The sequence below is a fragment of the Canis lupus genome, chromosome 5 (genome assembly GCF_011100685.1).
Source record: "Canis lupus familiaris isolate Mischka breed German Shepherd chromosome 5, alternate assembly UU_Cfam_GSD_1.0, whole genome shotgun sequence".
In the NCBI taxonomy this organism is placed as follows: domain Eukaryota; kingdom Metazoa; phylum Chordata; class Mammalia; order Carnivora; family Canidae; genus Canis; species Canis lupus.
This window is the reverse complement of record NC_049226.1, coordinates 38,224,000-38,251,188: the sequence shown is the minus strand read 5'-3', so window position 1 is coordinate 38,251,188 and position 27,189 is coordinate 38,224,000. Positions and strand designations below refer to the sequence as shown.

General features: G+C 51.5%; 1 protein-coding gene across 1 annotated transcript in view; it reads right to left on the bottom strand.

The window, feature by feature from the left end:
- Positions 1–9,735, bottom strand: part of LOC489516 (heparan sulfate glucosamine 3-O-sulfotransferase 3B1) — a 42,369-nt gene extending 32,634 nt beyond the window's left edge. The window contains exon 1 of the mRNA XM_038536946.1: positions 9,182–9,735. Within this exon, the coding sequence (XP_038392874.1) occupies positions 9,182–9,735 (554 nt within the window). The remainder of the gene's footprint in view (positions 1–9,181) is intronic.
- Between the last annotated feature and the right edge of the window lie 17,454 nt (positions 9,736–27,189).

Sequence of the window (27,189 nt, the reverse complement as noted above, 5' to 3'; positions counted from 1 at the left end):
CTGGGTCTCTCATGAATAAATAAATAAAATCTTATATAAAAAAAAGTGCTGGAGGAATCCTTGTTAGGGGAGTGAAAAAAAATAGGTCGGCGCGATTTGCAAGAGGGTCTCTATTCACCACCGCAGAGAAAGACTTAAAACCGTCATGTTTCAAATCAGTAACAAAGTCACCACCAGCTCCTCGTGCCCGCCCCTCCCCCACACCCACCCACGCACCCACTTGGGGCCTCGGTAACAGCTCAGGGTTGGGAACAGGATGTTTACTTCTTTGTCTATCTGTGTCCACTGGCAGCACTAGCATATGCTCAGTGTCTGCAGGCTTCTAGAACAATCAGCCTAGAGGGCACCAGGGACCCCCAGGAACAGCCCATCAAGAGGAATGGGCTGGACCTGTACCAGGACTCCTTTCCAGCCCTTTAAGCTCGCAGGGAGAGGCCTTTCAGCTGCAGATGGGGGGTGGGGGAAGGCACTGGGAGTGATCAGGGGGTGAAATACTGCTCTCGAATTCTTTTAGGGTATCTCTCCCCTCCCCCACCCCGGGGGGGAGTCTACTTTAATGAACCTAAGGCCCAAATCCTGCATTTCTTCATCTCTCCTGCAGCAAAGAGCACTGGCCTCTGTGAGCCTCCTGCCCTTTTTTTTCTTTTAAGATTTTATTCATTTATTCATGAGAGACACAGAGAGAGAGAGGAGCAGACACAGGCAGAGGGAGCAGCAGGCTCCATGCAGGGAGCCCGACGTGGGTCTCGATCCCCGGACTCCAGTATCACGCCCCGGGCCAAAGGTGGCCGCTAAACCGCTGAGCCACCCAGGGATCCCCCTTCCTGCCCTTTTAATATAGGTCATCTCCAGCACCTCTGCAAAAAATCCAGCCCCCCAAAAAGGTGTGTTATCCCAACCCAACAACGGACACCCCGTGCACTGCTGCACCAGAGAAGGGTCAGCTGCTGAGTGCCCACCTGCAGGCTGGGGGAGCAGGGCGGCGCTCCGGGTTCCCAGGCTGTCCGGGGGGGGGGGGGGGTAGGGGGTAGCTGCTGGCCGAGGGCACGAGGTGGGAAGGAGGGCGCCCTGGGGCCTCCAGTCCTCCCCACCCCGGGTCTCTGCCACTTTGTCTTCATCCTGTCACTTCACGGGCCCCATTCGCGGAACTAAAGCTACTTCGGGGCGCTCCCCCCAATCTGCTGGCTCGCGCTCCAGACACCCCGGAGTGGGCATCTCGTGCTCACCTCCCCTCTCCCCGCCAGAGCCCTTAAAACACGGTTTCTCGCCCGACTCAGAACTCCTTCATTCGTTCCGGCCCCGCGCGCCAGCACCCAGGGATTCAGGGAGGGCGAGGCCGGCTCTCTCCACCCCACCCCTCCTCCCCCGAGCTCTACCCGACGGAGCAAACATTTCCAGGAGACACACCTCCCCTCGTCCAAAAAAAGGAACTGCGCAGGGAAAGAGAGTAAGGGTGCAAGACGCCCCCGCCGGTGCGCTGCGCCCCGCTCCCGGGGAGGACGGCGCGGCCGCGGGGAGAGCCGGCCCCGCCCCTGACCCCGCCCCCCCGCCCGCCTCTGGGCGGGGCCGCGCGGAGGCTGGACGCCATTGGCCTCCTGGAAGCCGCCCGGGCCAATCAGCGCGGGGCCGGGACCCGCCGGCGCCGCCCCCCGTCCGCGAGCGCGGGCAGACCCAACAGGTGAGGCCGGAGCGCGGCGGCGGCGGCGGCGGCCGGGTCACGTGGCTGCAGCGGGCGGCCCGGGGGCGGAGGGGAGCCCCCGCCCGGCCGCCGGCCCCGCCCCCGCCCCGCCATCTGTCTCCGGGGCTCCGCGGTCCTGGCCCAGATGCCGGGATCCCACGCGACACAGGGACCAGCGTGCCGCCTGCTCCAGCCGCGGAGCCATTTTCTGTGCCGCTGGCTGCGCGCTCGGCCACCTCCCCGGGCGCCGGGTCGGGCGGGCGCTCCCGGGCTCCCCGAGAGCGACGGACACGTGGCCGCGCGGGGGCGGGGGGCGGGGCGGGGCGGGGGCGGCTGTGCGGGGCCCTGCTGGACGCTTGTCACCACACCCTTCCTCCGGCCCCTCGGCCCTGCAGTCGGGACTGCGTGACGAGCCTGCTGCTGCTCACTTGCCTTCCCCATATTTTTTTTTTTTTTCCAATCTCCCATTTTCTGCCCCAAACTTCACACGGGCCAGAACAATCTTTCAGCATTGTGTGGGCTTCTGAGCCAGTGTGACCACGTCCAGACGCCTGGGACAGAGCCTGGGGGCGAGGGGGGCGCTGAGATTCTGAAACCCCCACCCCCACCCCCACCCCAGTTGCTTGCTTGAACGCACATAGAATCATTCACACTCTAGTCAAAAGTGCTTTAAAAGTACTGATCCCCTTTGGCGAGAAATGGTCTAGCCTGGGCTGAAATAACCACCAACTTGATTTTGTTCAAAGCAGGCTCTTAATTTTAACACATCTGCTATATTTAGAAGCGAAGTGTTTTATCCCAAGAACTTCTGTTCCAGAACAAATGTATCAAGTCACAACATGTGTGTGTGTGTATATATATACACACACACACACAATTTTTTTCCATACATACTTTTATAATGCAAATAGAAAACAAATTCCCCTCTGGTAGTCCCTCTAGCTAGGCCCACAACCAAGATTTTTAAAAGCAGCTCTCTTTGGGAGCCAAACCAACCCTGTGCAGTACACAGCTTTGCTCTTTACACGTTTCGCCCATGACGCAATGTAAATTTTTTTGAATGACCCAGTTAAACTGATGCTATTTTTAATAAGTTTCAAGTCACAGAAATATGCATTTATAAAGAATTTAAGATACAGGTATAAAGGAATTCAGTAACTCTTATCTATGTGCAAAGAAAATTAATGAGGGAGAGGTATTATTAGCATTAGCAGTATTTTAACACAGCTTCCTGGCTGCAATGAAAATTATTTTATTATCCTGTTACCAAACTGGTGATGGCTCCTCACATGCTAAACTTTTCCCCAAGTCTAAATTCAGGAAAAAATAAAATAAAATCCACTAACATCAGTTTTATTTGGTGTTAAGTTTTACCTCGGGAGAGTCAGAGCACTAGAAGATTTCTAACAAGGTAATGTTTTAAATATTAGAAAAAGCTTCATGCTCTACTTCCAAGTAGCTTTCAAAGATACCAGTATCTCATTTCTTTTCGGTCATGGTAAATGTTTTCATTTGAGGTAGGCAGCATATTGTATTCATTACCCTTGAAAATATGCCACATACTTGGGGAATTCATTTTGCTGGGATTCCTGACTATCCCAACAGCCTAGAACTGAAATTTCCCTTACTGTCTGAAATCAGCCACTGTTAAATGAGAGAGGTAGCGCCCTATTTGGAAACTAACTCTATTCACAGCAAAAGAAATGCTCATTATGCTCTGCCTTTGGAGTAGACATTTTGTGTTTCTGTCCATCAACTTCATTTCCATGTTCATAGAGTGAGGACATAAAGTATTGGGAAACTATTGACACAGAAAGCAGTGGGCAAGCAATCTTAGTCACGTATTTCAGTTCTGAAGCTCGAAATAAATGCCACTTGCCTGATTCATAACACTGGCTGCCTGATGGGTTGTGTTTGTTGGCCTTTTTTTTTTTTTTTTTTAACTCCTGGTGCGCTCTTAATTCTAAATAATTTTAGTGATTCAAAGGGTCAACTTCTGTAATCGGAAAACCTTGCAACCTACATGTTTTAAACAAAAAGGTAAACCAGCATAGGTGTTTGGAGTGAGGTACTGTGGCGTACTGATTTTTCTAAATCTCAAAAAGTTTTTCTTCGAACAAAACCAAAACACCAAACTAGAAAAACAGCTGCGACAGATCACTTAAAACAAATCTCAAATGGTACAGCTTTAGCAGGGAAAATATATAAGTATTAGTCTGTATTAAGTTGCAAGTTTTTAATACTCAGGGCTCCGTTAAAAAGGTAAAATCTAGTTTAGTCATAAACATTTAATTCCTAATTATAATATATTATGTTATTGCATATTTTTAAGACCTAGGCTAATTTTTTAAAGACCGGTCCATTAATGCCATATCACTTTGGAAAGCAAAATGTAATTTAATTCATACATTTAAGCATTTTTATTTATCTAAAACAAATAGGTTGCTATTAGATATTGACTATTTTATTAACTCAAGAGCATCTGGGAAAACACTTATGATTAGGTTAATTTATGTTATATTTTCCCCTCAACTTGTAAAAGATTAATCAACCATTTTATGGTCTAATTTAGGTGCCTAATTAAAACCAGAGTTCAACACATGCTACACTGTCTTGCTAATAAATCTTGACAGCTTTGTAACATGATGGTTTGTATTTCAAATTGTTGCATATAAATGTAGATTTTTTGATCTTCACCCAGCAGCTTGAAGTGAGTTGAAGATTTGGTTTTAAACTCCAGGACTGAGAAAGTGCAAATTACTTCAAAAAGGATTATCTCCAATCAGATCAGATCTTAAATTTCCCTCAGTGAAGACAGAAGCAGTCCTTGCCACCAGGTTTTCAGAACTAATCGAAGAAAATAGGGGAAAAATTAGTTTTCTCGACATTTGTTAAATTGAAAATGCAGGAGAAGTTGCTACTTTCAGCTATTGGGTTTCAAGAGAGAGTTCTGAGGCTGCTGGGTTTTAGACTCAAATTCTAAAGAAATCTGCTCAAAAAGTGGTAGTTGTAATTGTCTTCTGGTTAATGAGTACAAGTTTTCAATGTTGATTTGTGGCACTGTATTTTTTTTTTTTTTTAATGAATAAATCCATTCCAAGAAGTTCTGGAACATCTTACTTAACCCTATCTCCTCCCATACCTCCCAGCCTTAAAAAAGGCCCATGGAAAAGACTAAATCTACTCTCAGTAGGGACACTCCCTATGTTTTCTCTGCCTTTATATTTTTGTAATTTTAATGACTCCTTTGACTCTGTCCCATGCAGCAGAGAAATGAAACTTGTATAGTGTATTATCCTTACTCTACTTATAAACCAGCTCTGGATGGAGGAGCTAGTCTATCCTGGAGCTGATACTCTTTTAAATTGATTGACAAAGTGAGCAATCTACATTGAGGTCATGGCAGGGGTGTACAGGAGAAAATGCAAACTCTTTGGAAGCAAAGCCAGTTTGGAACTCATCATATATAGGACCAACAACATGCCTGGGTCACTTAACGGAGGTAAGCACAGCACAGGGTGACCTCTGGGGCAGGACTGCCTGGGTTGGTGGATTGGCTTTGCCACTTTTCCAGCTGTGAGGCCTCGGGCCAGTTGCTTAACCTCTCTGGGCCTGTATTTCTTCGCCTGTAAAAGTACCTACTTCAGAGGATTGTAATGAGGATTAAATTTGCTAATCCTGTAAAACTTGAAACAGTGCCTGGCACATAGGGAAAACATTCAGTAAGTGTTAGCTATCAACATTATTAAACCACCCACACACTGTACTTTTGGGTTTTTTTAAATGTGGCCACAGCATTGAGGTGTCAGCTTATTTTGTACAACCAAAAATGGAAAGAAGAGTCAAGGTGGGGAAGGATCCGACACCGTCATGACTAAGGCATATTTCTCTATAAAAAACAAGAATCACGCAAATTAGCTAACTTAATTCCCAAACCGGGGGCCATTAAAATTCATGAAAATCTACCAAACTTAAGTCAAAGCAAAAAGAGAGGACTGATGAAAGAAGGCACCTATTTCATTTTAAAGTCAAGGTTTCAGTCAACATTCAGGCCTCTCTTGGCCTACGGGAGGGTCTCCTGAACCACTGCCCCATATTTCTCAAACGCCTTCACAACCTTGGAGCAGAAGGTAAGGGCCAGTTTCACCGAAAAGTCCTGATGAGCCACTCTGTGGGGTCCTTGCAACACCTGCTAAATTTGGGAGGCTTTATCAGAGGGAGAAAAAGAGCGAGTTGGATAATGAACTGGAAAAAAAAAAGAAAAAGAAAAAGAAAAAGAAAAAAACCCAACCACCAACCTGGAGAGTCTTAATCCCAGACCAAGACAAACTCGGTCTGGGCAGGTGAACCACACCTACCAGCACTTTTGAATTTTGTAGCAGGCAAGGCAGGTAGCTGAAAAGCGCCTGGTTTCTGGCGGATGGCAAGGTCAGCGCCCTGTGGCCACCCTGCTAGATGCCCCATCCCACCCCGACCCCTCCCGGCCCGGCCCGGCCCAGCGTGGCTCGCGAAGCCCAGGGCAAAGAACCGCGCACGATCCAATTCGAAGACTTCATGCAAAAGTGCCCAGGCCCTGGGTTTACTGGTTAGGCCACTAGCAGGACTGCCTATCGGCGGATTAAACCCATCAGCGACTTGCTCAGACACAGCCAAACCCTCGCTCTCCTGCAGACTGCCCGGCTGACTATCGGATTCAACCAACCGTACCCGTAGTTGCTTAAATGCCTGCAAAACGTCTAAATGCCTGCAAAACGTCTCCCCCTCTCTCCTCGTTTTGGCTTCCGAGGACCTGTTTTAAAACCACGTCTCGGAACTGCAATGCAACTCTTTCGGGTTAATGATTATTTAGGCGCTACCGCAGTCTGCGGCCTGACCGTGCGGGCGGCGGGGAGCTGCAATGGAGGAGGAGCACACACCTCGGGGGCGAGCAGCGAGGCTCGGCTGAGCCCCGGGAAACTCCGGCCGGGCCCCGGCTTTTTAAAGAAAACTGTTCTGGGACAGGCGTTTCCTCTCGGGTGCGGTCTGTTTAAAGTTAAAACGGCTGCCTTCAAAAAATAATCGAGTGCACACATTGGCCCAGACATCCAGAATAGTTCAAATCAATTAAAAAATTAAGCAAGCAGATGGTATTTAAGAAGACTTATGGTGGTGGCGTTTTATAGATTTATTTTTTTAATTTTTTTCCTGGAAAACAGGCATTAAGCCTGCGGTCCCGCCGGGCGCTGCTGGAGCAGCCCGGGATCGCGGCGCGCGGGGCGAGCTGCGCGGTCTGCAGTTTGCGCCTCCTGCCAGCGGGGTCCGCCGGGGGTGATCGCCGCGGGCCCGGGGCACCCCCCCGCCCCCGGTGCGGCAGCTCCGGCTCAGGAGAAGACGGCGAACCCCCCGCCGCCCCGCAGCGCAGCCCGCTCCCGCCCGGAGCTCCCCGGCTGCGCTCCCGGCGGCAGGCGCGCGGCGAGGCTTCCCAGGGCGGCCCCGGGCTTTATTCGCACTTTGGAATCCATCAAAAGGAACGTGGCAGGTGGAGCGCGGCCGCCTCGGAGCCTGCGTGCATCTTCCTGTGGGGATTTCCACTGCCCGCCCCGGGTGCTTCTAGAAGCGCCTGACTTGACGGCTTCGGCTCCTTTCCTGCCAGGTCCTCCCAACCCAGCCCCTAGTTTTCTGATCTCAGAAAATCCCGGGCTGCCTCCGGCCCCGAGGTGGATGCCTACCCCCCCCCCCACCCCGGAAGGGAGCGCTCGTCAACAGCCTGCCATCCCGGTCCCCCAGGACCCTCACCCCGGGGGGAGGAGAGGCGCAGTGGGAGCCGCAGGAACAACAATGCGCTCAGTGGCACCGCCTAACAGCCCGAGAGGCCCCCGCGTGCCAGCCGGGCACCCGAGCGCACCGGCGCGCCCCGCCCCGCCCCGCCCGGGGGTAACCACGGGATCCCCCCACTGCACCGATGGGAGCACCGAGGCTCGGCGCCAGCAGCGAGCGGGCCGCCCGAGCCAGGACGCGCGTCCGGACCGGGGACTCCAGAGCGCGCGGTCTCACGAGCGGCGTCCACGGCCCGGGAGCGGTGGGCAGCGTGACTGTCACGGCTGGCTACACCTCGGGACCTGGGCAACTCCTGACAATAATAAAAACATTAAGGACAAAAGAGAGGGGGAGGGCGAGGCTGGGAAGAGAGCGATTTTAATCCGCTGGGTCAGCCCCCTTTTTCGCTCTCCCGAGGCCGAGACGGGGGGGATGGGAGCAGGGAACCGGGTTCGGCTCGACTCTCCCCTTTTGTTTTCCGAAGTCTGGACACCTCGGGGGCGCGGAGGGCGTCTGCCGGGGACTCGATGGGAGTCACACTTCGGAGGGTTGGGGGTTGAAGACCAGAGGGAACGGGTGGGGGCCGTCGGCCCGGCCCCTGGTTGGCGACCAAGTTCCCGAAGGCCAGAGTGTGGACCCCCTGCCCACCCGCGCCTCCCGGGAAGCTCGAGCAACCCAGAAGCTCCCTCCAAAGACCGGTAGCTTTGGAGAGCGTTGCGCAGAGGTCGCGATGATGACCCTTTGGAGACCCGACCCACACCCTGACCCGAAAACCGCGCTTCCGGAAGCCCCGATCTCCGGGCAACGCGCATCTCTCCATCAGTGAAACCCCCTACGCGCGCGGCGCCCCGACGTGTACCGGGCCCGCGGAGACGCGCGTCCGTGCCCGCGCTCTCCCGGCACCCGGGCCCCGGAGGCGGAGGGCAGCGAGCGGAGCCCGAGGCGCCCCGGAGCCTTCCAAGCTGCGCGCCGCTCCCCGCCGGCTGCAGTGCGCGCCTTTGCCCGACAGGGACCAGCACCGCTCCACGCTCCGCGCCGCCCGCGGGTCTCCCCGTCCGCCAGGCGGAGGCGCCGGGCCAGCCGCCCAGCTCACCCTCCCGAGCCCAAGCAGCCCGCCAGCCAGGCGGCTCCGACCCTCCGCGGATTCCAGCAAGGAGCACGATCCTAACAAAAAAAAGTTTGCAGACACCGTCTCCCCCCCCCCCGCCCCCATCCCCATCTGGGGAGCAGAAGTTGCTCTAGGGTGGAGACCGCGTCGGGCTGGGCGCACCACGTCCCGGGCTCCGCGAGGAAAAAAAATTAAAACACAAGCAACACTGGATCGCTTGGTTTGCGCAACGGCCACGACTAGAGGGCTGCGCGCTCCCCTGGGCGCCATCCCAGTCGCGGGGCCCCCTTCTTTGACCAATTCGAGGAGCACCGTGGGCCACGGAGCCGCCGGAGCTCCTCGAGAAGTTTCTCTGCGCCGTGGAGAGCGCGGGGCCCCGCGCACCAGCCCCGCGCACCAGCCTGGGGCGGGTTCTGGGCGCCGCGGGTTCTCCCTCCGTCTGTCCCTCCCCGCCCCACCGGTGGTCGCGGGCTGTGCCCCTGTCACCTCCCCAGCACACGCCACCTCTCTCTCCCTCCCTCCCTCTTCTGCCGGTCCCGACCGCGGCCGCCGCCCCGCCGCCCCGCCGCCCCGGCCCCCGGCCCCGGGCGCAGACTCACCGGTACCAGGCGAGGCCCTTGTCGTAGCTGCGGTCGAAGAAGTGGGGCTCGGCGCCCACGGCGCGCACGTCGGGGTGCACGCGCAGGAACTCGAGCAGCGCCCGCGTGCCGCCCTTCTTCACGCCGATGATAATGGCCTGCGGCAGCTGCTTGCTCCCGGACCCACTGAAGAAGCTGGAGATGGAGCTGGGGGGGTCCGGCGCCTCGGGACTCGGCTCCTCCTGGCTCGCGGCGCCCTCGGCCGGCTCCTGGCCCGCGGCCGGCGGGGTGGCCGGCGCCGCCGGGAACGGCAGCCTGGGGGCAGTCCCGTCGGGCCCCGCAGCCAGGGCCGGCGGGGCGTGGGCGGCGCGGGACCCCGAGCCCAGCAGCAGCAGCCCCGGCGCCGCGGCGCACGAGCCGGCGCACGAGTACAGGAACATGTAGAGCCAGACGCAGAGCATGGCGAAGAGCAGCGCGAGCTTCCTCCTCACCGGCGGCGGGGACGGCGGCGGCTGCGGCAGGAGCCGGCCGGGGACATCGAGGCAGGATCGGCCGCCGCTCAGGCGCTGCCCCATGCGCAGCCCGGGGGCGCGGCGAGGGACATGGCTCAGCACATGGCGCGGGCCCGCCGGGGCTGCGAGCGCGCAGAGGGTTCCCTGGCCCGCAGGACGCCGGGGCGGCTCGGCTTATTGCCCCCGCGCGCCCGCCGCCGCCGCCGCCGCCGCCGCCGCCGCCGCTGCTCTTCCCCAGGTGGCGGCGGCAGCTGTAGCGGTGGCGGCTTTTGACATGTTGCCCGGGAGGAGCCTCAACTGGAACGAAAGTCGGGGTGGCGGCAACTGCTGCTGGGCGAGGGGCTGCTCCGGCTCGGGCGGGACAACGCCGCTCTCCCGCTCCCTGCTCACCGCAGACGGGGCGCACGGCCGCTCGCCTCCTCGCGGTGCTGCCGGCCGAGCCCGGGGAGCGGCCCCGGCACTTCCCCGCGGAGGCTGCGAAGAACTGCGCAGGAAGAGAGCGAGAGACCGAGGTGGGGGGGCGGGCCCAGCCTGCCGGAGTGACGGGCCGCTCCGCCTACCAGGAGCCCCGAGCGCCCCGCGACTACGGGCGCTCCGCGGAGCGCGCCGCAGCCAACCGGCTCCCGGAACGTGGGGGTGTGGAAAGGGCTCGGGGCGGTGGAGAGAGGTCGGGGGCGCCTATTGGCTGCGGGGCGCGGGGCGGAGCCGGGGGGCGGAGCCAGGGGCTGGTGACAGGAGCGGATGGCGGGAGGACGCCCGAGTGACAGGGCGTGGGGACAGGTCCGACCCGCGCAGCCGAGATGCGGTGCGCTCCCGCTCCCGCGCACCTTCACGCGCTCGCTCCCCGCGAGAGCCCGCCCTGGCGTGTCGCTGCGCTCGCGTCGGGACTCGAGTCCAGATCCAGGTGTCTGGCTGGCGGGCTCGTGACGTGTGTGCGTGTGTGTGTGTGTGTGTGTGTGATGTGCAGAAGGAAGGGGGTGGGAGGAGCGAGAGTCAGGCCACGGATGCTTGCGGCCCCCAGGCCCCACCGCCCCACGCCGCGGGGACTCGGAAGGGGCACCGGTTTAGGCAGTTTAAGTGGCTGTCAAACTTTATATGAAAAAAAAGTTTTTCCTTCTTATTCTTTGCCAGGACTTGGTCTCTTTGGGGCTGCGGGTGGCAGCCGAGAGATTGGTGTCAACTGTCCTCAAGAAAAATCTTCCCTACGTTCCCAAACCGCCGGGAAAGGTCGGGCGGGGTCGGGCAGCGAGGGAAGAGGCTTGACCGTGATATAGAGGCCGGTGGAGAGTTTTCGTGGTCGGAGAGGGGGTGTGAAAGTCACGTGCAGAAAGTTGCTGTCCCGATACGAGGTTTTTTTTGGGGGGGGGTGGGCGTCACGGTTTACGAGGCTGTTTTCCTCCGAATCAACATGAAAGCCAGCATTCCAGTCGCCTTCATTCGGGGGGCAGTGCGGTTTGCTGAGCTGTCACACCGATTATGAGGTGGTGTTCCTTTCCCACCGATTTTTTTCCCTTTCTTTTTAAGGCAAAGTCAATTTGGAGCTCATCGATCGCTGAGCTGCACGCATTTAAGCCACCAATGCAGCAGGGGTGAGCTGCTCTCCCCGGTTCTCTGCAGAGGGGACCCCCGGGGACCCAAGCTTCCGCGGAGCTGCAAACCCTCACTCTGCGGCATCCTGGCCCCGGGAGTGTGGTTCAGAAAGTTGTCAGCGCCGGCCACCCCCGCTCCGGCGCGGCCAGCGGGCCTCCAGCGCCCGGCCCCGCGCCTTTCCGGGACAGGATGCTCCTTCCGATTCCGACCCCGGCGCGGCCCCCAGGGGGCTGAGGGCCCCCTCCCCGGGGTGACTCACCGGCAGCAGCCGCCCACGCTGCTGCATATCCCGGTGGGCGCAGGCGTGCGCGGCGGCCGCGCCCTGAACCCTGGTCCCTCTGCCCCGCTGTCCCCCGGTGTCCCCGCGGCCCCACAACCCTTCCTCTGGGGCGACTTCCCCTCTGGCCCCAGCCCTTAGCACACACCTCCGGTTGGGAAATGGGCCAGAGAGGGGCGACGAGGACCCGACAGGGTTCAGATGACCCGGAGGGCACGGTGGGACCCACGCGCCCCGGGCTGTACCCTGCGCCACCTCTTTGCAACCACCTTGCTTGCTCCATAGACATTTTCCTACAAAACTGCTGAGGGGGAAATAATTTAGGTAGAGGATTCTCCAGCCCCTTTTATATTCGCGGGGGGGGGGGGGGTGGCGTAGGAGGAAGGTGCGGAGGAGATGCCTTTCTACCTTTTCTTTTACCTTTGTCGCTGGGATGTTGTTTGTTCTTCAGAAATGACTTACTCGGCCTAAGTTTTAAATTCCGTTAGTTAATTATTAATTTATTTAAACTTCGAAGACCCCCTCCCCCCAGAGTGCTTTTCTGAGTCTTAGCCCAAACCTTTACTTTGCAAATGGAAGAAGGGAAGTGTGTCTCCAAAGGGTGTGTCTCGTAATAAATTCATATTATTGGGGGGGAGGGGCTGTGAGCTTGACTTTTGAGAGATTTGGGGGAGAGGGTAGTAGTGTTTTGTGATGTGTGTGTTCGGGCGAATTGTGGGTACCGCTGTGGCAAACGTCAGGCCTGGTTGGGTGTGAATCTTCTAGTTTTATGTATGTGTGTTTTTAAGGATTTTGAGACTCCCAATAAAAATGATCTCTGTCCCGAGGGCTAGAGAAGCCCTGGGTGTAAAAGAAAAAAAAGTAGAGGATTACAAATGCAAGCCGCCGGATCTATTTAGGGCTCTTTTTCCCTGGGGGGTGAAGGGAGGGAGGGAGTGGGCATCGGAAATTGCCCGGAGTGTTCCGCGGAGCTGAGCCCCGCAGAGCCGCGCACCCCAGAGCCGAGCAAGCGGCCTCCCGCGTCCACCAGCGCGCAATCAGTCCGCACCCGAACAATGGAGAGTTCTGGACGCCTCCCCCCCCCGCCCCCCGCCCGGGTCGGCGGGTCATCTGCGGCCAGAGCAGCCGTCGGGACCGGCTGCGCGGCTGTGGAGCAGTCAGGGCTGGGCCCCTCCGTCCACTTGGTTGGTCGGTCCCCTGGGCTCAGAAGGCGCCCCGACACCCCGACACCCCGACACCTGGCTGCGGCTACCTGCGGGCTCTGCTGTCTCTCCGGTGCTCCCATTCTGCAGGTGCCAAACCCGAGTCTCACCCCTGCTCAGAGAGCGGCTGGCGAAGCTGTCCGTGAACCCAGTTTGAGTTCCCGGCCTTACACCGGGCCCAGCAGTGCCGGGGTCCCCCGTACCCCACCCACCCCCGCCGCGCCCCAGCCAGGCAGGCCAGCGGCAAAGCCACGCCACCCGAAACTGGAGAGAGTTACCCCTTGGTAAAAATTATCTTTTAATGTTAAACGTCTGCATTTGGAAAATCTGGAAAGGAGCGAGTTCCCTTGGAGCGCCCCTGTAAAGCGTGTTTTACTTTGGCGGGTTTGGGATTACTAATGGGGTGCTCACCTGGGGCCTCTGAAGGTTCTAACCCGGCCGCAAAGGGACAGGGACTCCCGGGGCGGGGGTGGGGGGGGGCAGCCCGTGTTCTCTTTCCCCGGGTCCTGCTTCCAACGACCCGCCGAGTGACCCCTCCAGGTCACTCCCTGGCCCTAAAATTCCCCATCTGTAAAAGAGGGGACTGGAGCCAACAGATCGCCGCGGGGCTTCCCGCTTCTGGCCTCGGGGAGCGAGGCGCCCGCAGCGGCTCGGGACCCACGGCTCCCAGGTCGGAGCCCCACCGCCGCGCCCTGCGGGGCCGTCCCGGGAACCCGGACCCTCCTCCCCTCCCAGGGGCCCCCGTCCCACCCCCGCACCGCAGCCAGGCGGCCTCCCGGGGCTTCGCAGCTGCAAGCTGGCCGCTCCTCCTCCGCCTCCTCCCCCCGGGGTGGGGCGCGGGGTGCGCGGTCCGGTCGCGGCCGCGCCTCCAATGCCCGCCCGCCAGGGGGCGCTCTGACAGCCTCCCGGGGCCGGGAGGAGGGACCGCTGGAGGCCGCGGCCCGCGGGTCAGCCCCGCCCTGGGGAAGGCGGCTTTCCCCTCCGCTGGAGCTGCCGCGGCGCCTCCTGGCCCCCCGAGTCCCCGGTGTCGCCCTCCGCCCCGTCACCTCCCATCCCCTCCGGGGGCGGAGGGTGCGCGGGGCCCCGCGTGCGGGGGGCGGGGGGCGGGCACCTGCTCAGCCCCGAGGCTGCCGCGGGCCAGGCGGGGGCGGGCTTCCGAATTCCCGGTCAGAGTGGCCGCGCGGGTCACCGGAGCGAGGAACGGGGCGGGGGGGGGGGGGGGGGGGGGGCGCGTACTGGCCCTGCCTCGGTGGGACCCCGGGCGACCTGGGGGCGTGGATCAGCGGCGGGTCAGCGCAGGGGAGCGCAGGGGTGCGGGAAGAGCCCCCTGCGAACCCCGGGGGGCGGCTGGCTGCGCCGACCCTCCAGCTGGAAGTTGGATGCCCAGACTGGTTCGGCGGCTCTGTGTCGCCAGGAGTCGAGTCGTGCGCACCCGCGCTGAGCCTGGAGGTTTAGAGGCCGGGCCTTTGAAGGCTGGCTGCCTCCCTCCGGACGTCCCCGGGCAGCCCCTCCTTCACCGGGTCCTGGCGCGGCTGTCCCCCTCACCTCTCCAGGCCGGGCCCTTCCTCCGTGCCCTGGCACCTGCTGGTCCTGTGCGTCCTCTCCCCCTCCAGCACCTTCCGTGGAGTCCTTTTATTACACTCCCCTTAAATTATCCAGTCGGAGCGTGTCCCGTCTTTCCTGCCAGGCCCCTGAATGCCAGACAGCAGGGCCACACTAGTTCCCGACCGTTCCCTGGCTGTGTGACTTTGCACAAGTGACACAACCCTTCTGAGCCCCAGTTCCACGTCACTGTCCTCTCCTGCAGGCGCCTTCGGCCCCTCTTCCTCCACTGGGCTCTCCTGGCCCCGGAAATCCTCCCAGGCCAATCCTGTCCTCAGCCTTTCTGGCCTGAGCCGCTGAGTTGGGGGTGGGGGGACCCGGCCACAGGGGTCACTGCACCTGCCTGAGATTCCCTCTCCACACTTACTGTGGTGGCACCAAAGGCGTCTGCAACTCTCCCGCGTCTCCAGGAGGCCCGCTTTGCCAAGAGACAGCACGTCTCTGAGAACAGAGAGGCAAACAGGGGAGTGTCTACACCTCCTCCCCACTAGACGTCCACACTGACCGTCACCCACCACACCCCACCCCACCCCCGCCTGCGGGCGGGCCCAGCACAGAGGGAGCCGTCAGCCTCTACCGTGGTGGTGGTGGAGGCTGCGGGCTCGGAGGCCGGGTGGGCGGAGGCCGCGTGCCCCAGCTGCCCTGTGCCTGGGCCCCCCGGGGCTGGGGGCTGCGCGAGACGCCGCCCACTCAGGGCGCCTCTTCCCGGGGCGGCCCCACCCAGGGACTGGCGCGGGGGTGGAGGCTGCTGGTCCCAGGCCCTCCCGAGGGCAGTCCCGGCCCCAGGGCCACCCACCCCCCCCCACCGGGGTCCAGGCCGGCTGGAGCTCTCCCTCTGCCCCGGCCCGCCCCGTCCTGCTCCCCACCCCTCCCTCCACAGGGCCGGGTAGGGGCCTCGGCACCATACGGGTAACAGCCCCCGGGAGCCCAGCGCGCCCCTCCACCGTGGGTTCGCCAGCACCCCCCTCGCTCAGCTTGCTGCTCTTCTTCAGAGCCCAACACACGCACAGCTGCCCCTTTCTCACGTGGTATTTCTTCCTTACGACGCCAGTTTCTTCTCCTCCTCCTCCTCCTCCTTCTGCTTCTGCTTTTTCTTCTTTTTCTGCTGCTTCTTCGCTTCTTCTGCTTCTTCCTCTTCCTCTTCTCCTCCTCCCCCTTCTTCTTTTTCTTCTTCTTTTTCTACTGCTTTTTCTTCTCCTCTTCCTCCTCTTTATCTTTCTTTCTCCTCCTCCTCCTCTTCTTCTCCTTCTGCTTTTCCTCCTCCTCCTTCTTCTTCTTTTTCTTCTTTTTATGCTTTTTCTTCTGCTGCTGTTTTCACTCCTCCTCCTCTTCCTTCTTTTTCTCCTCTTCCTCCTCCTCCTCCTCCTCTTCTTCCTCCTCCTCCTCCTCCTCCGCTGCTTCTTCTTCTTCTTCTTCTTCTTCTTCTTCTTCTTCTTCTTCTTCTTCTTCTTCTCCCTCTCCTTCTCCTTCTTCTTCAAATAATGGAAACATTTATACAAACACTGAAAAAATCAAATGTGTAAGGAAGGCAGAGTCGGGTATGACTCCCTGAGCCCAAACCCCAAGCCAGCTCTCCGGAGGCAACCATCCTTGCTAAATATTTAATGCAAATGCAAGTGTATGTTTCCCTGCTTTTTTTCTTTTTTGTCTAATGAGGACATTCAACAGTAACGTTCTGCCAAAATATGGGGGATCAATCAATATCAGTTTGTGTGTGTGTGGTTTTTTTAAATGCTAACTCTAGATAACTTCAATTTAAAATTAAGGAATTATTGGGGCCCCTGGGTGGTTGAGTGTCTGCCTTTGGCTCAAGGCGTGAACCTGGAGTTCTGGATGAGTCCCGCACGGGGTTCCCCACAGGGAGCCTGCTTCTCCCTCTGCCCGTGTCTGCCTCTTTCTGTGTGTCTCATGAATGAATAAATAAAATCTAAAAAAAAAAAAAAAACATTGTAGCTAGGGAAGGACGAGTGTACAGGATGCTTATGAGGCAGTGCCCTTGGGACCAACACCTAGAATGGGGTGAAGGGGCAGGCTTGGGCAGAAGGAGGTCCAGCTGTGACGTAGGTGCAGTGTCCTTCGATGACCAGGCTTCTACCGCTTCAGAAGGAAAGCTGGCTTCTTTGAAACATCAAACCTATTCTTTGACCTTGTTGGTTTTTCAGAAGCATTGTATACATAATTTTTTTCATTGTAATTTTTTGAGAGTTTAGGAATTATTATTCTTACTCCTCACTTTTATTTAATTAATAGGCTTTAGAGCAGTTTTGGGTTGATGGAAAAATTGAGTGTAAAGTATAGAGCTCCCATTCATCTCAGCACACTCCCACCCACACTTTGCCCTGACATTAAAATCTTGTGTTAGTTTGGTACATTGGTTGCCTCTGATGAGCCAATATTGACACATTATTATTATGTAAAGTCCACAGTTTAATTGGGGTATAGCATGCTTTGTGTTAGACATTCAATGAGTTTTTGACAAATGTGGTGGCAAAATGTACCCACCATTATGGTGCCAGACAATTTCATTGCCTGAAACACATCCATCTACTTGTCCCTCCCTCCTCTCATGCCCCTGGTAACCGCTGGTCTTGTTGTCTCCACAGTTTCGGTTTTTTCCAGAATATCCTATAGTTGGAATCACACAGCATTGCTGTTTTAAATTGGATTCTTTCACTTAGCAATATGCATTTAGGACTTCTCCATGTCTTTTTTTTTTTTTAAGATTTTATTTATTTATTCATGAGACATAGGGAGAAAGAGGCAGAGACATAGGCAGAGGGAGAAACAGGCTCCCTGTGGGGAGCCTGATGTGGGACTCGATCCCAGATCCTGGGATCACGCCCTGAGCCAAAGGCAGACTCAACCGCTGAGCCACCCAGGCGTCCCCAAAATATTTTTTTAAAAGATTTTTAAAATTTATTTATTCATGAGACACACAGAGAGAGAGAGAGAGAGAGGCAGAGACACAGGCAGAAGGAGAAGCAGGCTCCATGCACGGAGCCCGATGTGGGACTCGATCCTGGCTGGGTCTTCAGGATCAGGCCCTGGGCCAAAGGCGGCCCTGGGTGGAAGGCAGCGCCAAACTGCCGAGCCACCTGGGCTGTCCCCCAAAATATTTTTTTAATTAGGAAATATCTCAAACCTCTCTTTGAAAAGCAAAGAGAACCATAACATAAACATCTATAACTCCACTATCCAGATGTTTTAGCATAATTTATCTTTTTAATACAATATTACAAAGACAGTTGAGCTTACCCCTTTTTATTTTAATTCATGACACAGGCTTAGTTTTATATTTTATTTTATTTTATTTATTTAAATAAAATAAAAATATTAAAAGATTTTAATAAATCTAATTTATTTATTAGAGATACACACAGAGAAAGAGAGAGAGAGAGAGAGAAACAGGCTGCATGCTGGGAGCCCAATGTGGGACTCGATCCCGGGTCTCCAGGATCACACCCTGGGCTGAAGGTGGTGCTAAACCACTAAGCCACCGGGGCTGCCCTGTATTGTATTTTAGATGTTATTTTCCATCTTTTATCTTTGCTTCTTTTTCCCTCATTTCTGATCTTCTCTTAGATTGTGTTTTCTACATTTTTTCCCCTTAGTCTCTTATTGATTTGTAAACTATAGATTGAATATATATATAAAACCATCCTTTTGGTGGTTGTGGTAGATCGTTACACTCATGGCCTGCAGTGTAACATGCCGGCCACCTGGTTTCTTTCACAGCCTCTCATTGTTGTGCAGCCAACCTCTAGAACTCTTTTTGTCTTGCAAAATAGAAACTCTCTGCTTATTGGACAATAATCCTTAATTTTTCCTCCCCAGCCACCGACAACTGTCATTCTACTTTCTGTCCCTATGGATTCATAGTATGTATCTTTTTGTGTCTGATTTCTTTCATTCAGCATTATTTCCTCAAGGTTCATCCATACTATAGCATACGTCTGGATTTCCTTCTTTTTTATGGGTGAATAATATTCTGTTGCACATGCCACATTCTGTTTATCCATTCATGAGTTGCTTCTGCCTTTGACTATGATGACTTAGTGCTGTTATGAGTGAAGGCATAGAAATATCTCTTTGAAAACTTCCTGTCAATTCTTTTGGAGATATAGCCAGAAATGGGACTGTTAGATCATATGGAAATTCTGTTTAATTATTTGAGGAGCTGTTTCCCATAGCAGTTTGATGTGCACAAGGATTCCACTTTCTCTACATCACTGTAAACCTTTTTTTTTTTTTTTTTTTTTTTTTTTTTTTTTAGCAGTGGCCATCCTAATGGATATGAGCTGGTATCTCCATGTATTTTTTTTTTTTTTTTACTGTTTGTTTGTTTTTTTAAGATTTTTTAAGAATGTTTTTATCCATGAGAGACACAGAGAGAGAGGCAGATAAAGGCAGAGGGAGAAGCAGGCTCCCTGTGGGGAGCCTCTTGTGGGACTTGATCCCAGGACCCTGGGATCACTCCCTGAGCCAAAGGCAGATGCTCAACCACTGAGTCACCCAGGTGCCCCACAATGTGTTTCTTTTTATTTGCTTTTCACTAATAATCAGTATGCCTTAGCACATTCTTACTTATACTTGGGCCCAGTTTATATATAGGACAGTTTATATATAGCTCCTGTACAGGAACATAGACAAGGAACTATCAGTCATCTCAACATTTACTTACTTTTTTTAAGACTTATTTATTTATTTTAGAGAGAAAGAGAGCACAGGTGGGAGGGGCAAAAGAAGAAAGAGAGAGAAAAAACAAAATTAAAAAAACTTTTTAATTAAAAAAAAAAACGGGGGGGGGGATCCTTGGGTGGCGCAGCTGTTTGGCGCCTGCCTTTGGCCCAGGACGCGATCCTGGAGACCTGGGATCAAATCCCACGTCGGGCTCCCGGTGCATGGAGCCTGCTTCTCCCTCTGCCTGTGTCTCTGCCTCTCTCTCTCTCTCTCTCTCTCTCTATGTGACTATCATAAATAAATAAAAAAGACTTAAAAAAAATACTCACCTTTATAAAGAAAGAAAGAAAGAAAGAAAGAAAGAAAGAAAGAAAGAAAGAAAGAAAGAAAGAAAGAAAGAAAGAAGGAGAGAGAATCCCACACAGAGAAACTCCACACAGAGTTCGGAGCCTGATGTGAGCTTCGATCCCATGACACCGCCAAGGTCCAACCTGAGCTGAAATCAGTAGTTGGATGCTCAACCGACTGTGCCATCCAAGCATCCACCTCAACATTTAAGTTAAAGAATTGAACCAAAATCGATGTCCCATGAATGCCCTGAAGATCCTCATCTATCTGTATCAGGTAGGACCTTTCTCTGTCTCCACCATCATAGCCATAAGGGCAGACAAATACCTCCGGGGACAGGTCCGTACCGAAAATCCGCCATCAGATGTTACCTTCACACACAGAGAGAGCATGGCTAGAAATGTGGGAACTACACCCAGAAGCGCCAGTGACCTATAGTAAATTGCTCAGGGAATTGAGAGAGCTTTTGAAGTAGCAGGTGGCAGTTTGAGAGCCTTTGAACCAGACTTTACTTACTTACTGGCTAAAAAAGGAATCTTGTTGTTTTAATCAAAGAGAAAATCTGCAGAAGTATCTGGGGGCACCGGGGATTCTCATAACCCATATCCCGAAGGTCTGCATACACTTATCAGCTATTTCCAAGTGATTCCTCTTAAAGTGGCAGGAAGTAATTGGCTGTAGTATTTGGTTGACTTTCTGGAGTCCTATGGACATTTCTCTCAACCCAAACCCATTGAAGTATGACTAGTGATCTCTGAAATCTTGAAATATTTTCACTTGGAATGTTTCTGCAGTCAGGTGTTTGGTACCTTGTTTTTGTGACTCATCACCAGCTTAAAAAAAAAAAAAAGCAAATGCACACTCTCCCTTGCTCCATTTCTTATCCAAAAGGCTGCTGATTCCAGAGATTTCCATACCATGCCTCCCTGCCCCCGGCTTCTCCCCAGTAATGTCACACCACATTCGCTTTGCTATTGATGTGTCCTCCTCTTCCATTTCTGACTGTTCTATTCCTTCTTCCGTTCTTTCTCCCTCTGGAAATCACCTTTGTAACCTATTCTTCATTTCCAATTCCCGGCAGTCACCAAACAGGCTGAAGTAATAGACCAGAGAGTTTCCTGTCGTCATACGTGCTACAGCCGGCTCCCTTGCTTTGCTGAGTGCATTAGAGAAAAATCAGCCATACAAGGAATGGCCTTTTTCCTTTAGATTTACATTAGCACTTTATGAATTTCTTAACTTTGAGCTTTTGGGAAACGCGCCCGAAATCAGGACGCCTGGTGCTTTTTGTGAAGCCTGTGAGTGCAAAGGAGTGATGCTGACTCTATAAGCCATCCCTGAAAATTAGTCATGGCTCTGAATGGTGGGCTTTGTCTCCAGAGTGTTCCGCCCACCTTTTAAACTTCCACAGGCCATAGGCTTTCGACCCCATTTCCATCTGCTGGGCACAAATGCACAAATGTGATTCTACCAAAAAATGAGGTTGGTTTCTAAGACCCAGAGCTGCCTCTCACTTGGTTTGTTCAAGAATTTGTCTGGAGGAGGTTAACAGTGTGTTAAAAGCAACACACTGTACTGGAGTAAAAATGTTGTGCTGGGATTGCTTTTCTAGCCATTACCCTCAAGTCAGCTAACATTCAACCCCCAGGCTCTGCTCTGCCTGCCCTGTTGCCTCCCTACTCAGACTCTGGATTTTAGTTGTGCACACCTGTAGCTGTTAGCCTTGATTTCATCTGTAGTAAAAGCATCTGGCCCAGTCAACCTATCAACCCAGGACTCAGAGAAATTAATTAATCTCTCTATGCCTCAGTTTCCATCTGTAAAATGGGACTGGTAACGCCAGAGGCCTTAGGGCAGTGCCAGACCTATGGCAGCATTCAACGGATGCTAGTTCTCTGGCCATTATGTAAATGATCTCTGTACACTCTTCCCCACATGATGTCTGGCAATCATCAGGTAAGGAAGTGGGAAGAGAATCTTGAGAATCTCTAGGATTGAAAACACTCTCAGGCATTCCACTCTACCTCATTAGGAAGCTCCCTCATGTCCCTCCCTGACATACCTCCATCAAAATCACTTGCCTGTACCATAAATGTGAATCCCTGTTCCAGATCCCTGCTCCGAAACTCAGTCAATAGTGAGACCAACAGGACAGGTAAGAAACCACTGAAAGATCCACGGTAAATGGGAAAGTCAGCCCCTACCACCTCTGGGCTAGCGTGTTCTGATGCCATCAGATCTTCCAATTTCTCCAGCAAAGCTGGAAAATTGGATTTTTATGTGAAATTGCTTGCATAAATGTGATGTGATTTTATCTTTTTTTTTTTTTTTTTTTAAGATTTTGTCAGAGAGAGAGAGCACAAGCAGGGGTAGAAGCAGGCTCCCCACCCAGCAAGGAGTCCGATGCAGGACTCTATCTCAGGCCCCTGGTATCATGACCTGAGCCAAAGGCAGATACTTCACCGACTGAGCCACAGAGGGGCCCCTGAATGGGATGTGATTTTTAAATGTTCCACTATTGAAACAATTTGAAAAGAGTCTCGGGGGCCATTAATAGTTGAGCCCAAAACAAGTGTATTAGGCATCTGTAACTCCAGCTTCCAACCTCTGGCCTCTACAAACCCCCGTTCCTTCCAGATAGGTCCTGAAGACAAAGACAAAACAGCAATTTTGGAGTCGAAAGGACTTCTGTGTGCAGTGAGTCAAAGCACTCCCTTTTATGGAAGAGATTGCTGCTTTGCAACGATGTGAACTGACTTGCCCAAGGTCATCTAGAGTTCAACAGAGAAGCCAAACAGACCATTACCCACACTCTCTGCTCTGCCGCACAGAGCCTCCAGATCTAGGTCTGCCCGTTACGGGGGGTGGGGGGGTACAGAGAACCAAAGAACCCTCTTGGGCTGTTTGTTTTCTTCCATTTGTACATATCGTAGTGGACCACCCAGGGACCATCTCCTCCACCTCTTTGTAAATCTTCCCTAACCCTGACCCCAGTGTCTGCCGAGATCTTAGACCTAGAGTAAGTGGCCAACAAATTGTTGTTGCTCAAAGTAATTGAAGTAATTAAGCATGGTGGGGTTATTGCATTAAACTAGCAGCTTGCTTAATAGGCATGGATAATGTCAGTTTGTGGTCTGCTTTAGGTCCCCTGGATTCTAAAGTAGATGAGTTTCTGGATCTTTCACTAGCTCAACACCTTCATTCATTCATTCATTCATCTGCACCACCCCTTGGGCTAAGATGCTGCATTTGCAACAGAAACACAGTCCATGCCTTCATGTAGCTCACAGTCTATAGGAGAATCTTGATGGCATTAAGTCTATATACTATAAAGGTATATATTCATCGTAAAAGAGAAAAAAACATACTAAGGGGCACCTGGGTAGCTCAGTTGGTTAGGTACCTACTGCCTTCAGCTTAGGTCATGATCACATGGTCCTGGGACCGAGCCCCACATCTGCTTCTCCCTCTACCTCTGCCCTTTCCCTGGCACTCTCTCTCTCTCTCTCTCAGATGAATAAATAAAATCCTAAAGAAAGAAAGAAGATAATAATTTTAAACGTGAATACAAAAAGTGAATTCAAATGGAAACTGAGGCAGCTGTGCACAAGGACTTTCTCTGCCTCTCCCCCAGCCTTCCGATCCCTTTCTGCTGGCTCAGACACAAGTAGTTATTTCCTAAAGCAACTGAGGAAGCCCAAATAATAGGAGTTTAGGTCCAGAAGAGGCTTTGAGGATTTCTCTGGTCCATCCAAGAAGGATTTACTGACTTTTTAAAACAGCATTTTATGACCTTCCATCTGCCTTTGGCTTTAATGATTCCACAGTATAAACACGGATACTGAGTAATGATTCAAACACTTAGATGTCATTGCATAATTCTAGAGAACGTTTGTCTTAGTGAATCCAGGCTCAGGGGGTCTGATCTGGACACCTTGCAGAGCCCAGCTAGCCCAGCTAGCATTCAGCAGTTCTTTTGCTGGTTCCTCTCATCCACTTGGCCTTTAAATGATGGGTTTGAGAGTTTGGGGTCCTCACCTCTTTTTTCTCTACATGGTCTCCCTAAGTGACCTCATCAAAACCCATGGATTGGAACATCACCTATGTTTTGGTAACTTCCAAATTTATATCTGTTGGTCAGTCTTCTTTTTTTTTTTTTAAGTTTTACTTTAATTTCAGTATAGTTAACATACGATGTTATATTCAGGGGTACAATATAGTGATTCAACACTTCCATATATTACTCAGTGCTCATCAAGATAGGTACTCTTGATCTCCATTACCCATTCCATCTGTACCCCCCACCCATCTCCCCTCTGGTGACCATCAGTATGTTCTCCATAGTTAAGAATCTGTTTGTGTCTTTTTCTCCCCCTTGCTCACTGTTTCATTTCTTCGATTCCACACTTGAGTGAAATCATATGGTATTTGTCTTTCTCTGAATGGCTTATTTCATTTAGTGTTATACTCTCTAGATCCATCCGCGTTGTTGCAAATGGCAAGATTTTGCTCTTTTATGGCAAGATGTATATATATATTATATATATATATATACATCTTTACCCATTCATCTATCAGTGGACACTTGGCTGTTGTAAATAATGTGGCAATAAACATAGGAGTGCATGTATCCCTTCAATTTAAGGTTTTCATATTCTTTGAGTACATACCCAGTAGTCTAATTCTGATTGTGAGGTAGTTCTATTTTTAATTTCTTGAGGCTCCTCCAAACTATTTCCCACAGTGGCTGCACCAGTTTGCCTTCCCACCAACAGTGCACGAGGGTTCCTTTTTCTCCACATCCTTGCCAACGCTTGTTTCCTGAGTTTATTATCTTACCATTCCTGACAGGTGTGAGGTAATATCTCATTGTGGTTTTCATTCACACTTCTCTGATGATGAGGGATATTCAGCATCTTTTCATGTGTCTGTTGACCACTTGTATGTCTTCTTTGGAGAAATGTTTGTTCATATTTTCTGCCCATTTTTAAACTGGATTATTTGGGTGTTTTATAGTCGAGTTGTGTAAGTTCTTTATATGTTTTGGCCACTAGTTCTTTATTTGATATGTCATTTTCAAATATCTTCTCCCATTCAGGAGGTTCTCTTTTAGTTTTGTTGATTTTCTCCTTTGCTGTACAGAAGCTATTTATTTTGATGTAGTCCCAATAGTTTATTTTTGCTTTTGTTTCCCTGGTTTCAGGAGATATATCTAAAAAGACGTTGCTGTGGCCAATGTCAGAGAAATTACTGCCTGTGCTCTCGTTTTGGATTTTTTGTGGTTTCAGGTCTCACATTTAGGTCCTTAATCCATTTTGAGTTTCTTTTTGTGTATGGTATAAGCAAGTGGTCCAGTTTCATTCTTTTGCATGTAGCTCTCCAGTTTTCCCAATACCATTTGTTGAAGAGACGGTCTTTTCCCCATTGCATATTCTTGTCTCCTTTATCAAAGATTAATTGACCATATAATTGTGGGTTTATTTCTGGCCTTTCTACTCTATTCCATTAATATGTGTGTCCCTTCCAGCTCAGTCATCTCACTTCTGAGACCCAGTTTCATGTTCCACTTCCTACTCAACATTTCTACTTGGAGGTCTTATAGTTAAAGTGAGCAGAGCCTAAGGGACCTGTGGAACATCATCCAATGGATAAACCAACATCACATTATGGGAGCCCAAGAATGAGGAGAGAGAGAGAAATGAAGGGGCAAGAAGATTATTTGAAGAATTAATAGCCAAAACCAGCTCAAATTTGATGAAACATCTAAGCATACAAAGCCAAGAAGCCCTATAAACTCCAAGTAGAGTAAACTCAAAGAGACTTGCAGAAAGACACATTATAATCAAATTGTCAAAAGCCAAATACAAAGAGGAAATCTTGAAAGCCACAACAAGCCACTCAACACAGACGAGCAATCCTCAATAAGACTGCATGTTGATTTCTCCACAGAAACTTGGTATTACAGAAGGCGAGGGGGTAACATATTTAAAGTGCTGATGCAAAAACGATTGTCAAACGAGAATTCTATATCTGGCAAGACTGACCTTCACAAATGAGGGAGAAATTAAAGCATTCCTAGACAGACAAAAGCTGAGAGAGTTTGTTAACACTAGACCTGCTCTGTAAGAAAAGCAAAGGGACTCTTTCAAGTAGAAATGGAAGAATGCTGGAGGGCAACTTGGAGCTGTAGAAAGAAATAAGGAACCCCAATAAAGGTAAATACATGCGCATATATAAAAGCTAGTGTTATTGTAACTTTGATTGATAACTCCACTTTTTATTTTCCATGTGATTCAAGAGACAAATGCATAAAATCAAATATTTATGTTGTTGGATGCACAATGTTATAAAGATGTAATTTGCAACATCAATAACAGAAAGAAGTAGAAAAGGAGCTGTGTATTATATACTATTGAAGTTAAGCTGATATCAACTATAATTAGATTGTTATAATTAGAAAATTCAAGCATGGTGCATCAGGGTGGCTCAGTGGTTGAGCATCTGCCTTTGGCTCAGGTCATGATCCTGGGGTCCTGGGATCGAGTCCTACATTGGGCGAGTCCTACATTGGGCTTCCCACAGGGAGCCTGCTTCTCCCTCTGCCTGTGTCTCTGCCTCTCTCTGTGTCTCTCATGAATAAATTTTTAAAAAGCTTTTTAAAAAGAGAAAACAAAGAAAATTCAAGCATAATGCCATAATAACCCCAACAGAAATATCTACAGAATACACACAAAGGGAAATGGGAAGGAAAGCAAAATGTACACTACAAAAAAAAAAAAAAAATCAACTAAGCACAAAAGAAGGTAGTGGAGGAAATGAGTGGAAAAAAGCTATAAGAGATATAGAAAACAAATACAAAGTGGCAAGTGTCCTTCCTTATCAGTAATTACTTTTTTAAAAATTTTTATTTATTTATGATAGTCACACAGAGAGAGAGAGAGAGAGGCAGAGACATAGGCAGAGGGAGAAGCAGGCTCCATGCACTGAGAGCCCGATGTAGGATTCAATCCCGGGTCTCCAGGATCGCGCCCTGGGCCAAAGGCAGGCGCCAAACCGCTGCGCCACCCAGGGATCCCCAGTAATTACTTTTAATGTGAATGGATTAAACTATGTGGTCAAAAGGCAGAGTGTATAAAGAAAATATTATCCAAATACATGCTATCTATAGGTGATGCACACTAGATCTAAAGATACAAATAGGTTGAAAGTTAAAGGATAGATATTTTATGCAAATAGTAACCAAAAGAAAACTACCATCAGACAAAACAGATTTTAAATCAAAAACTTTTATTAAAAAAAAAACAAAAAAAAAGGCATTACATATTGATAAAAGGTTAGTTCATCAAGATAATGTAACAATTATAAACATGCATGCACCAAACAACAGACTCCTCCCCACATTTGTAAAGCAAATATTGATGGAATTGACAGGAGAAACAGATAATTCTAGTGATAGTTGGAGACTTCAATGCCTCACTTTCAGTATGGATAGATCAATAAAGGACATGAACAGCAGTATAAACCAATTAGACCCAATAGACATACAGAACACGGTACCCAATAACAGCAGATTACACATTTTTTTCTAAAGAGCATGTGGAACATTCTCTAGGATAGACCATATGTTAAGCCAAAAACCAAGTTTTAACACATGTAAAAAGATTAACATCATGCAAAGTATTTTTTCCATCACAGTGGAATGAAACTAGAAGTCAATAGCAAAGGAAAAATGGGAAAATACACAAATATGTGGAAATTAAACAACACCTTTTTTTTTTTAAAATATTTTATTTATTTATTCATGAGAGAGAGAGAGAG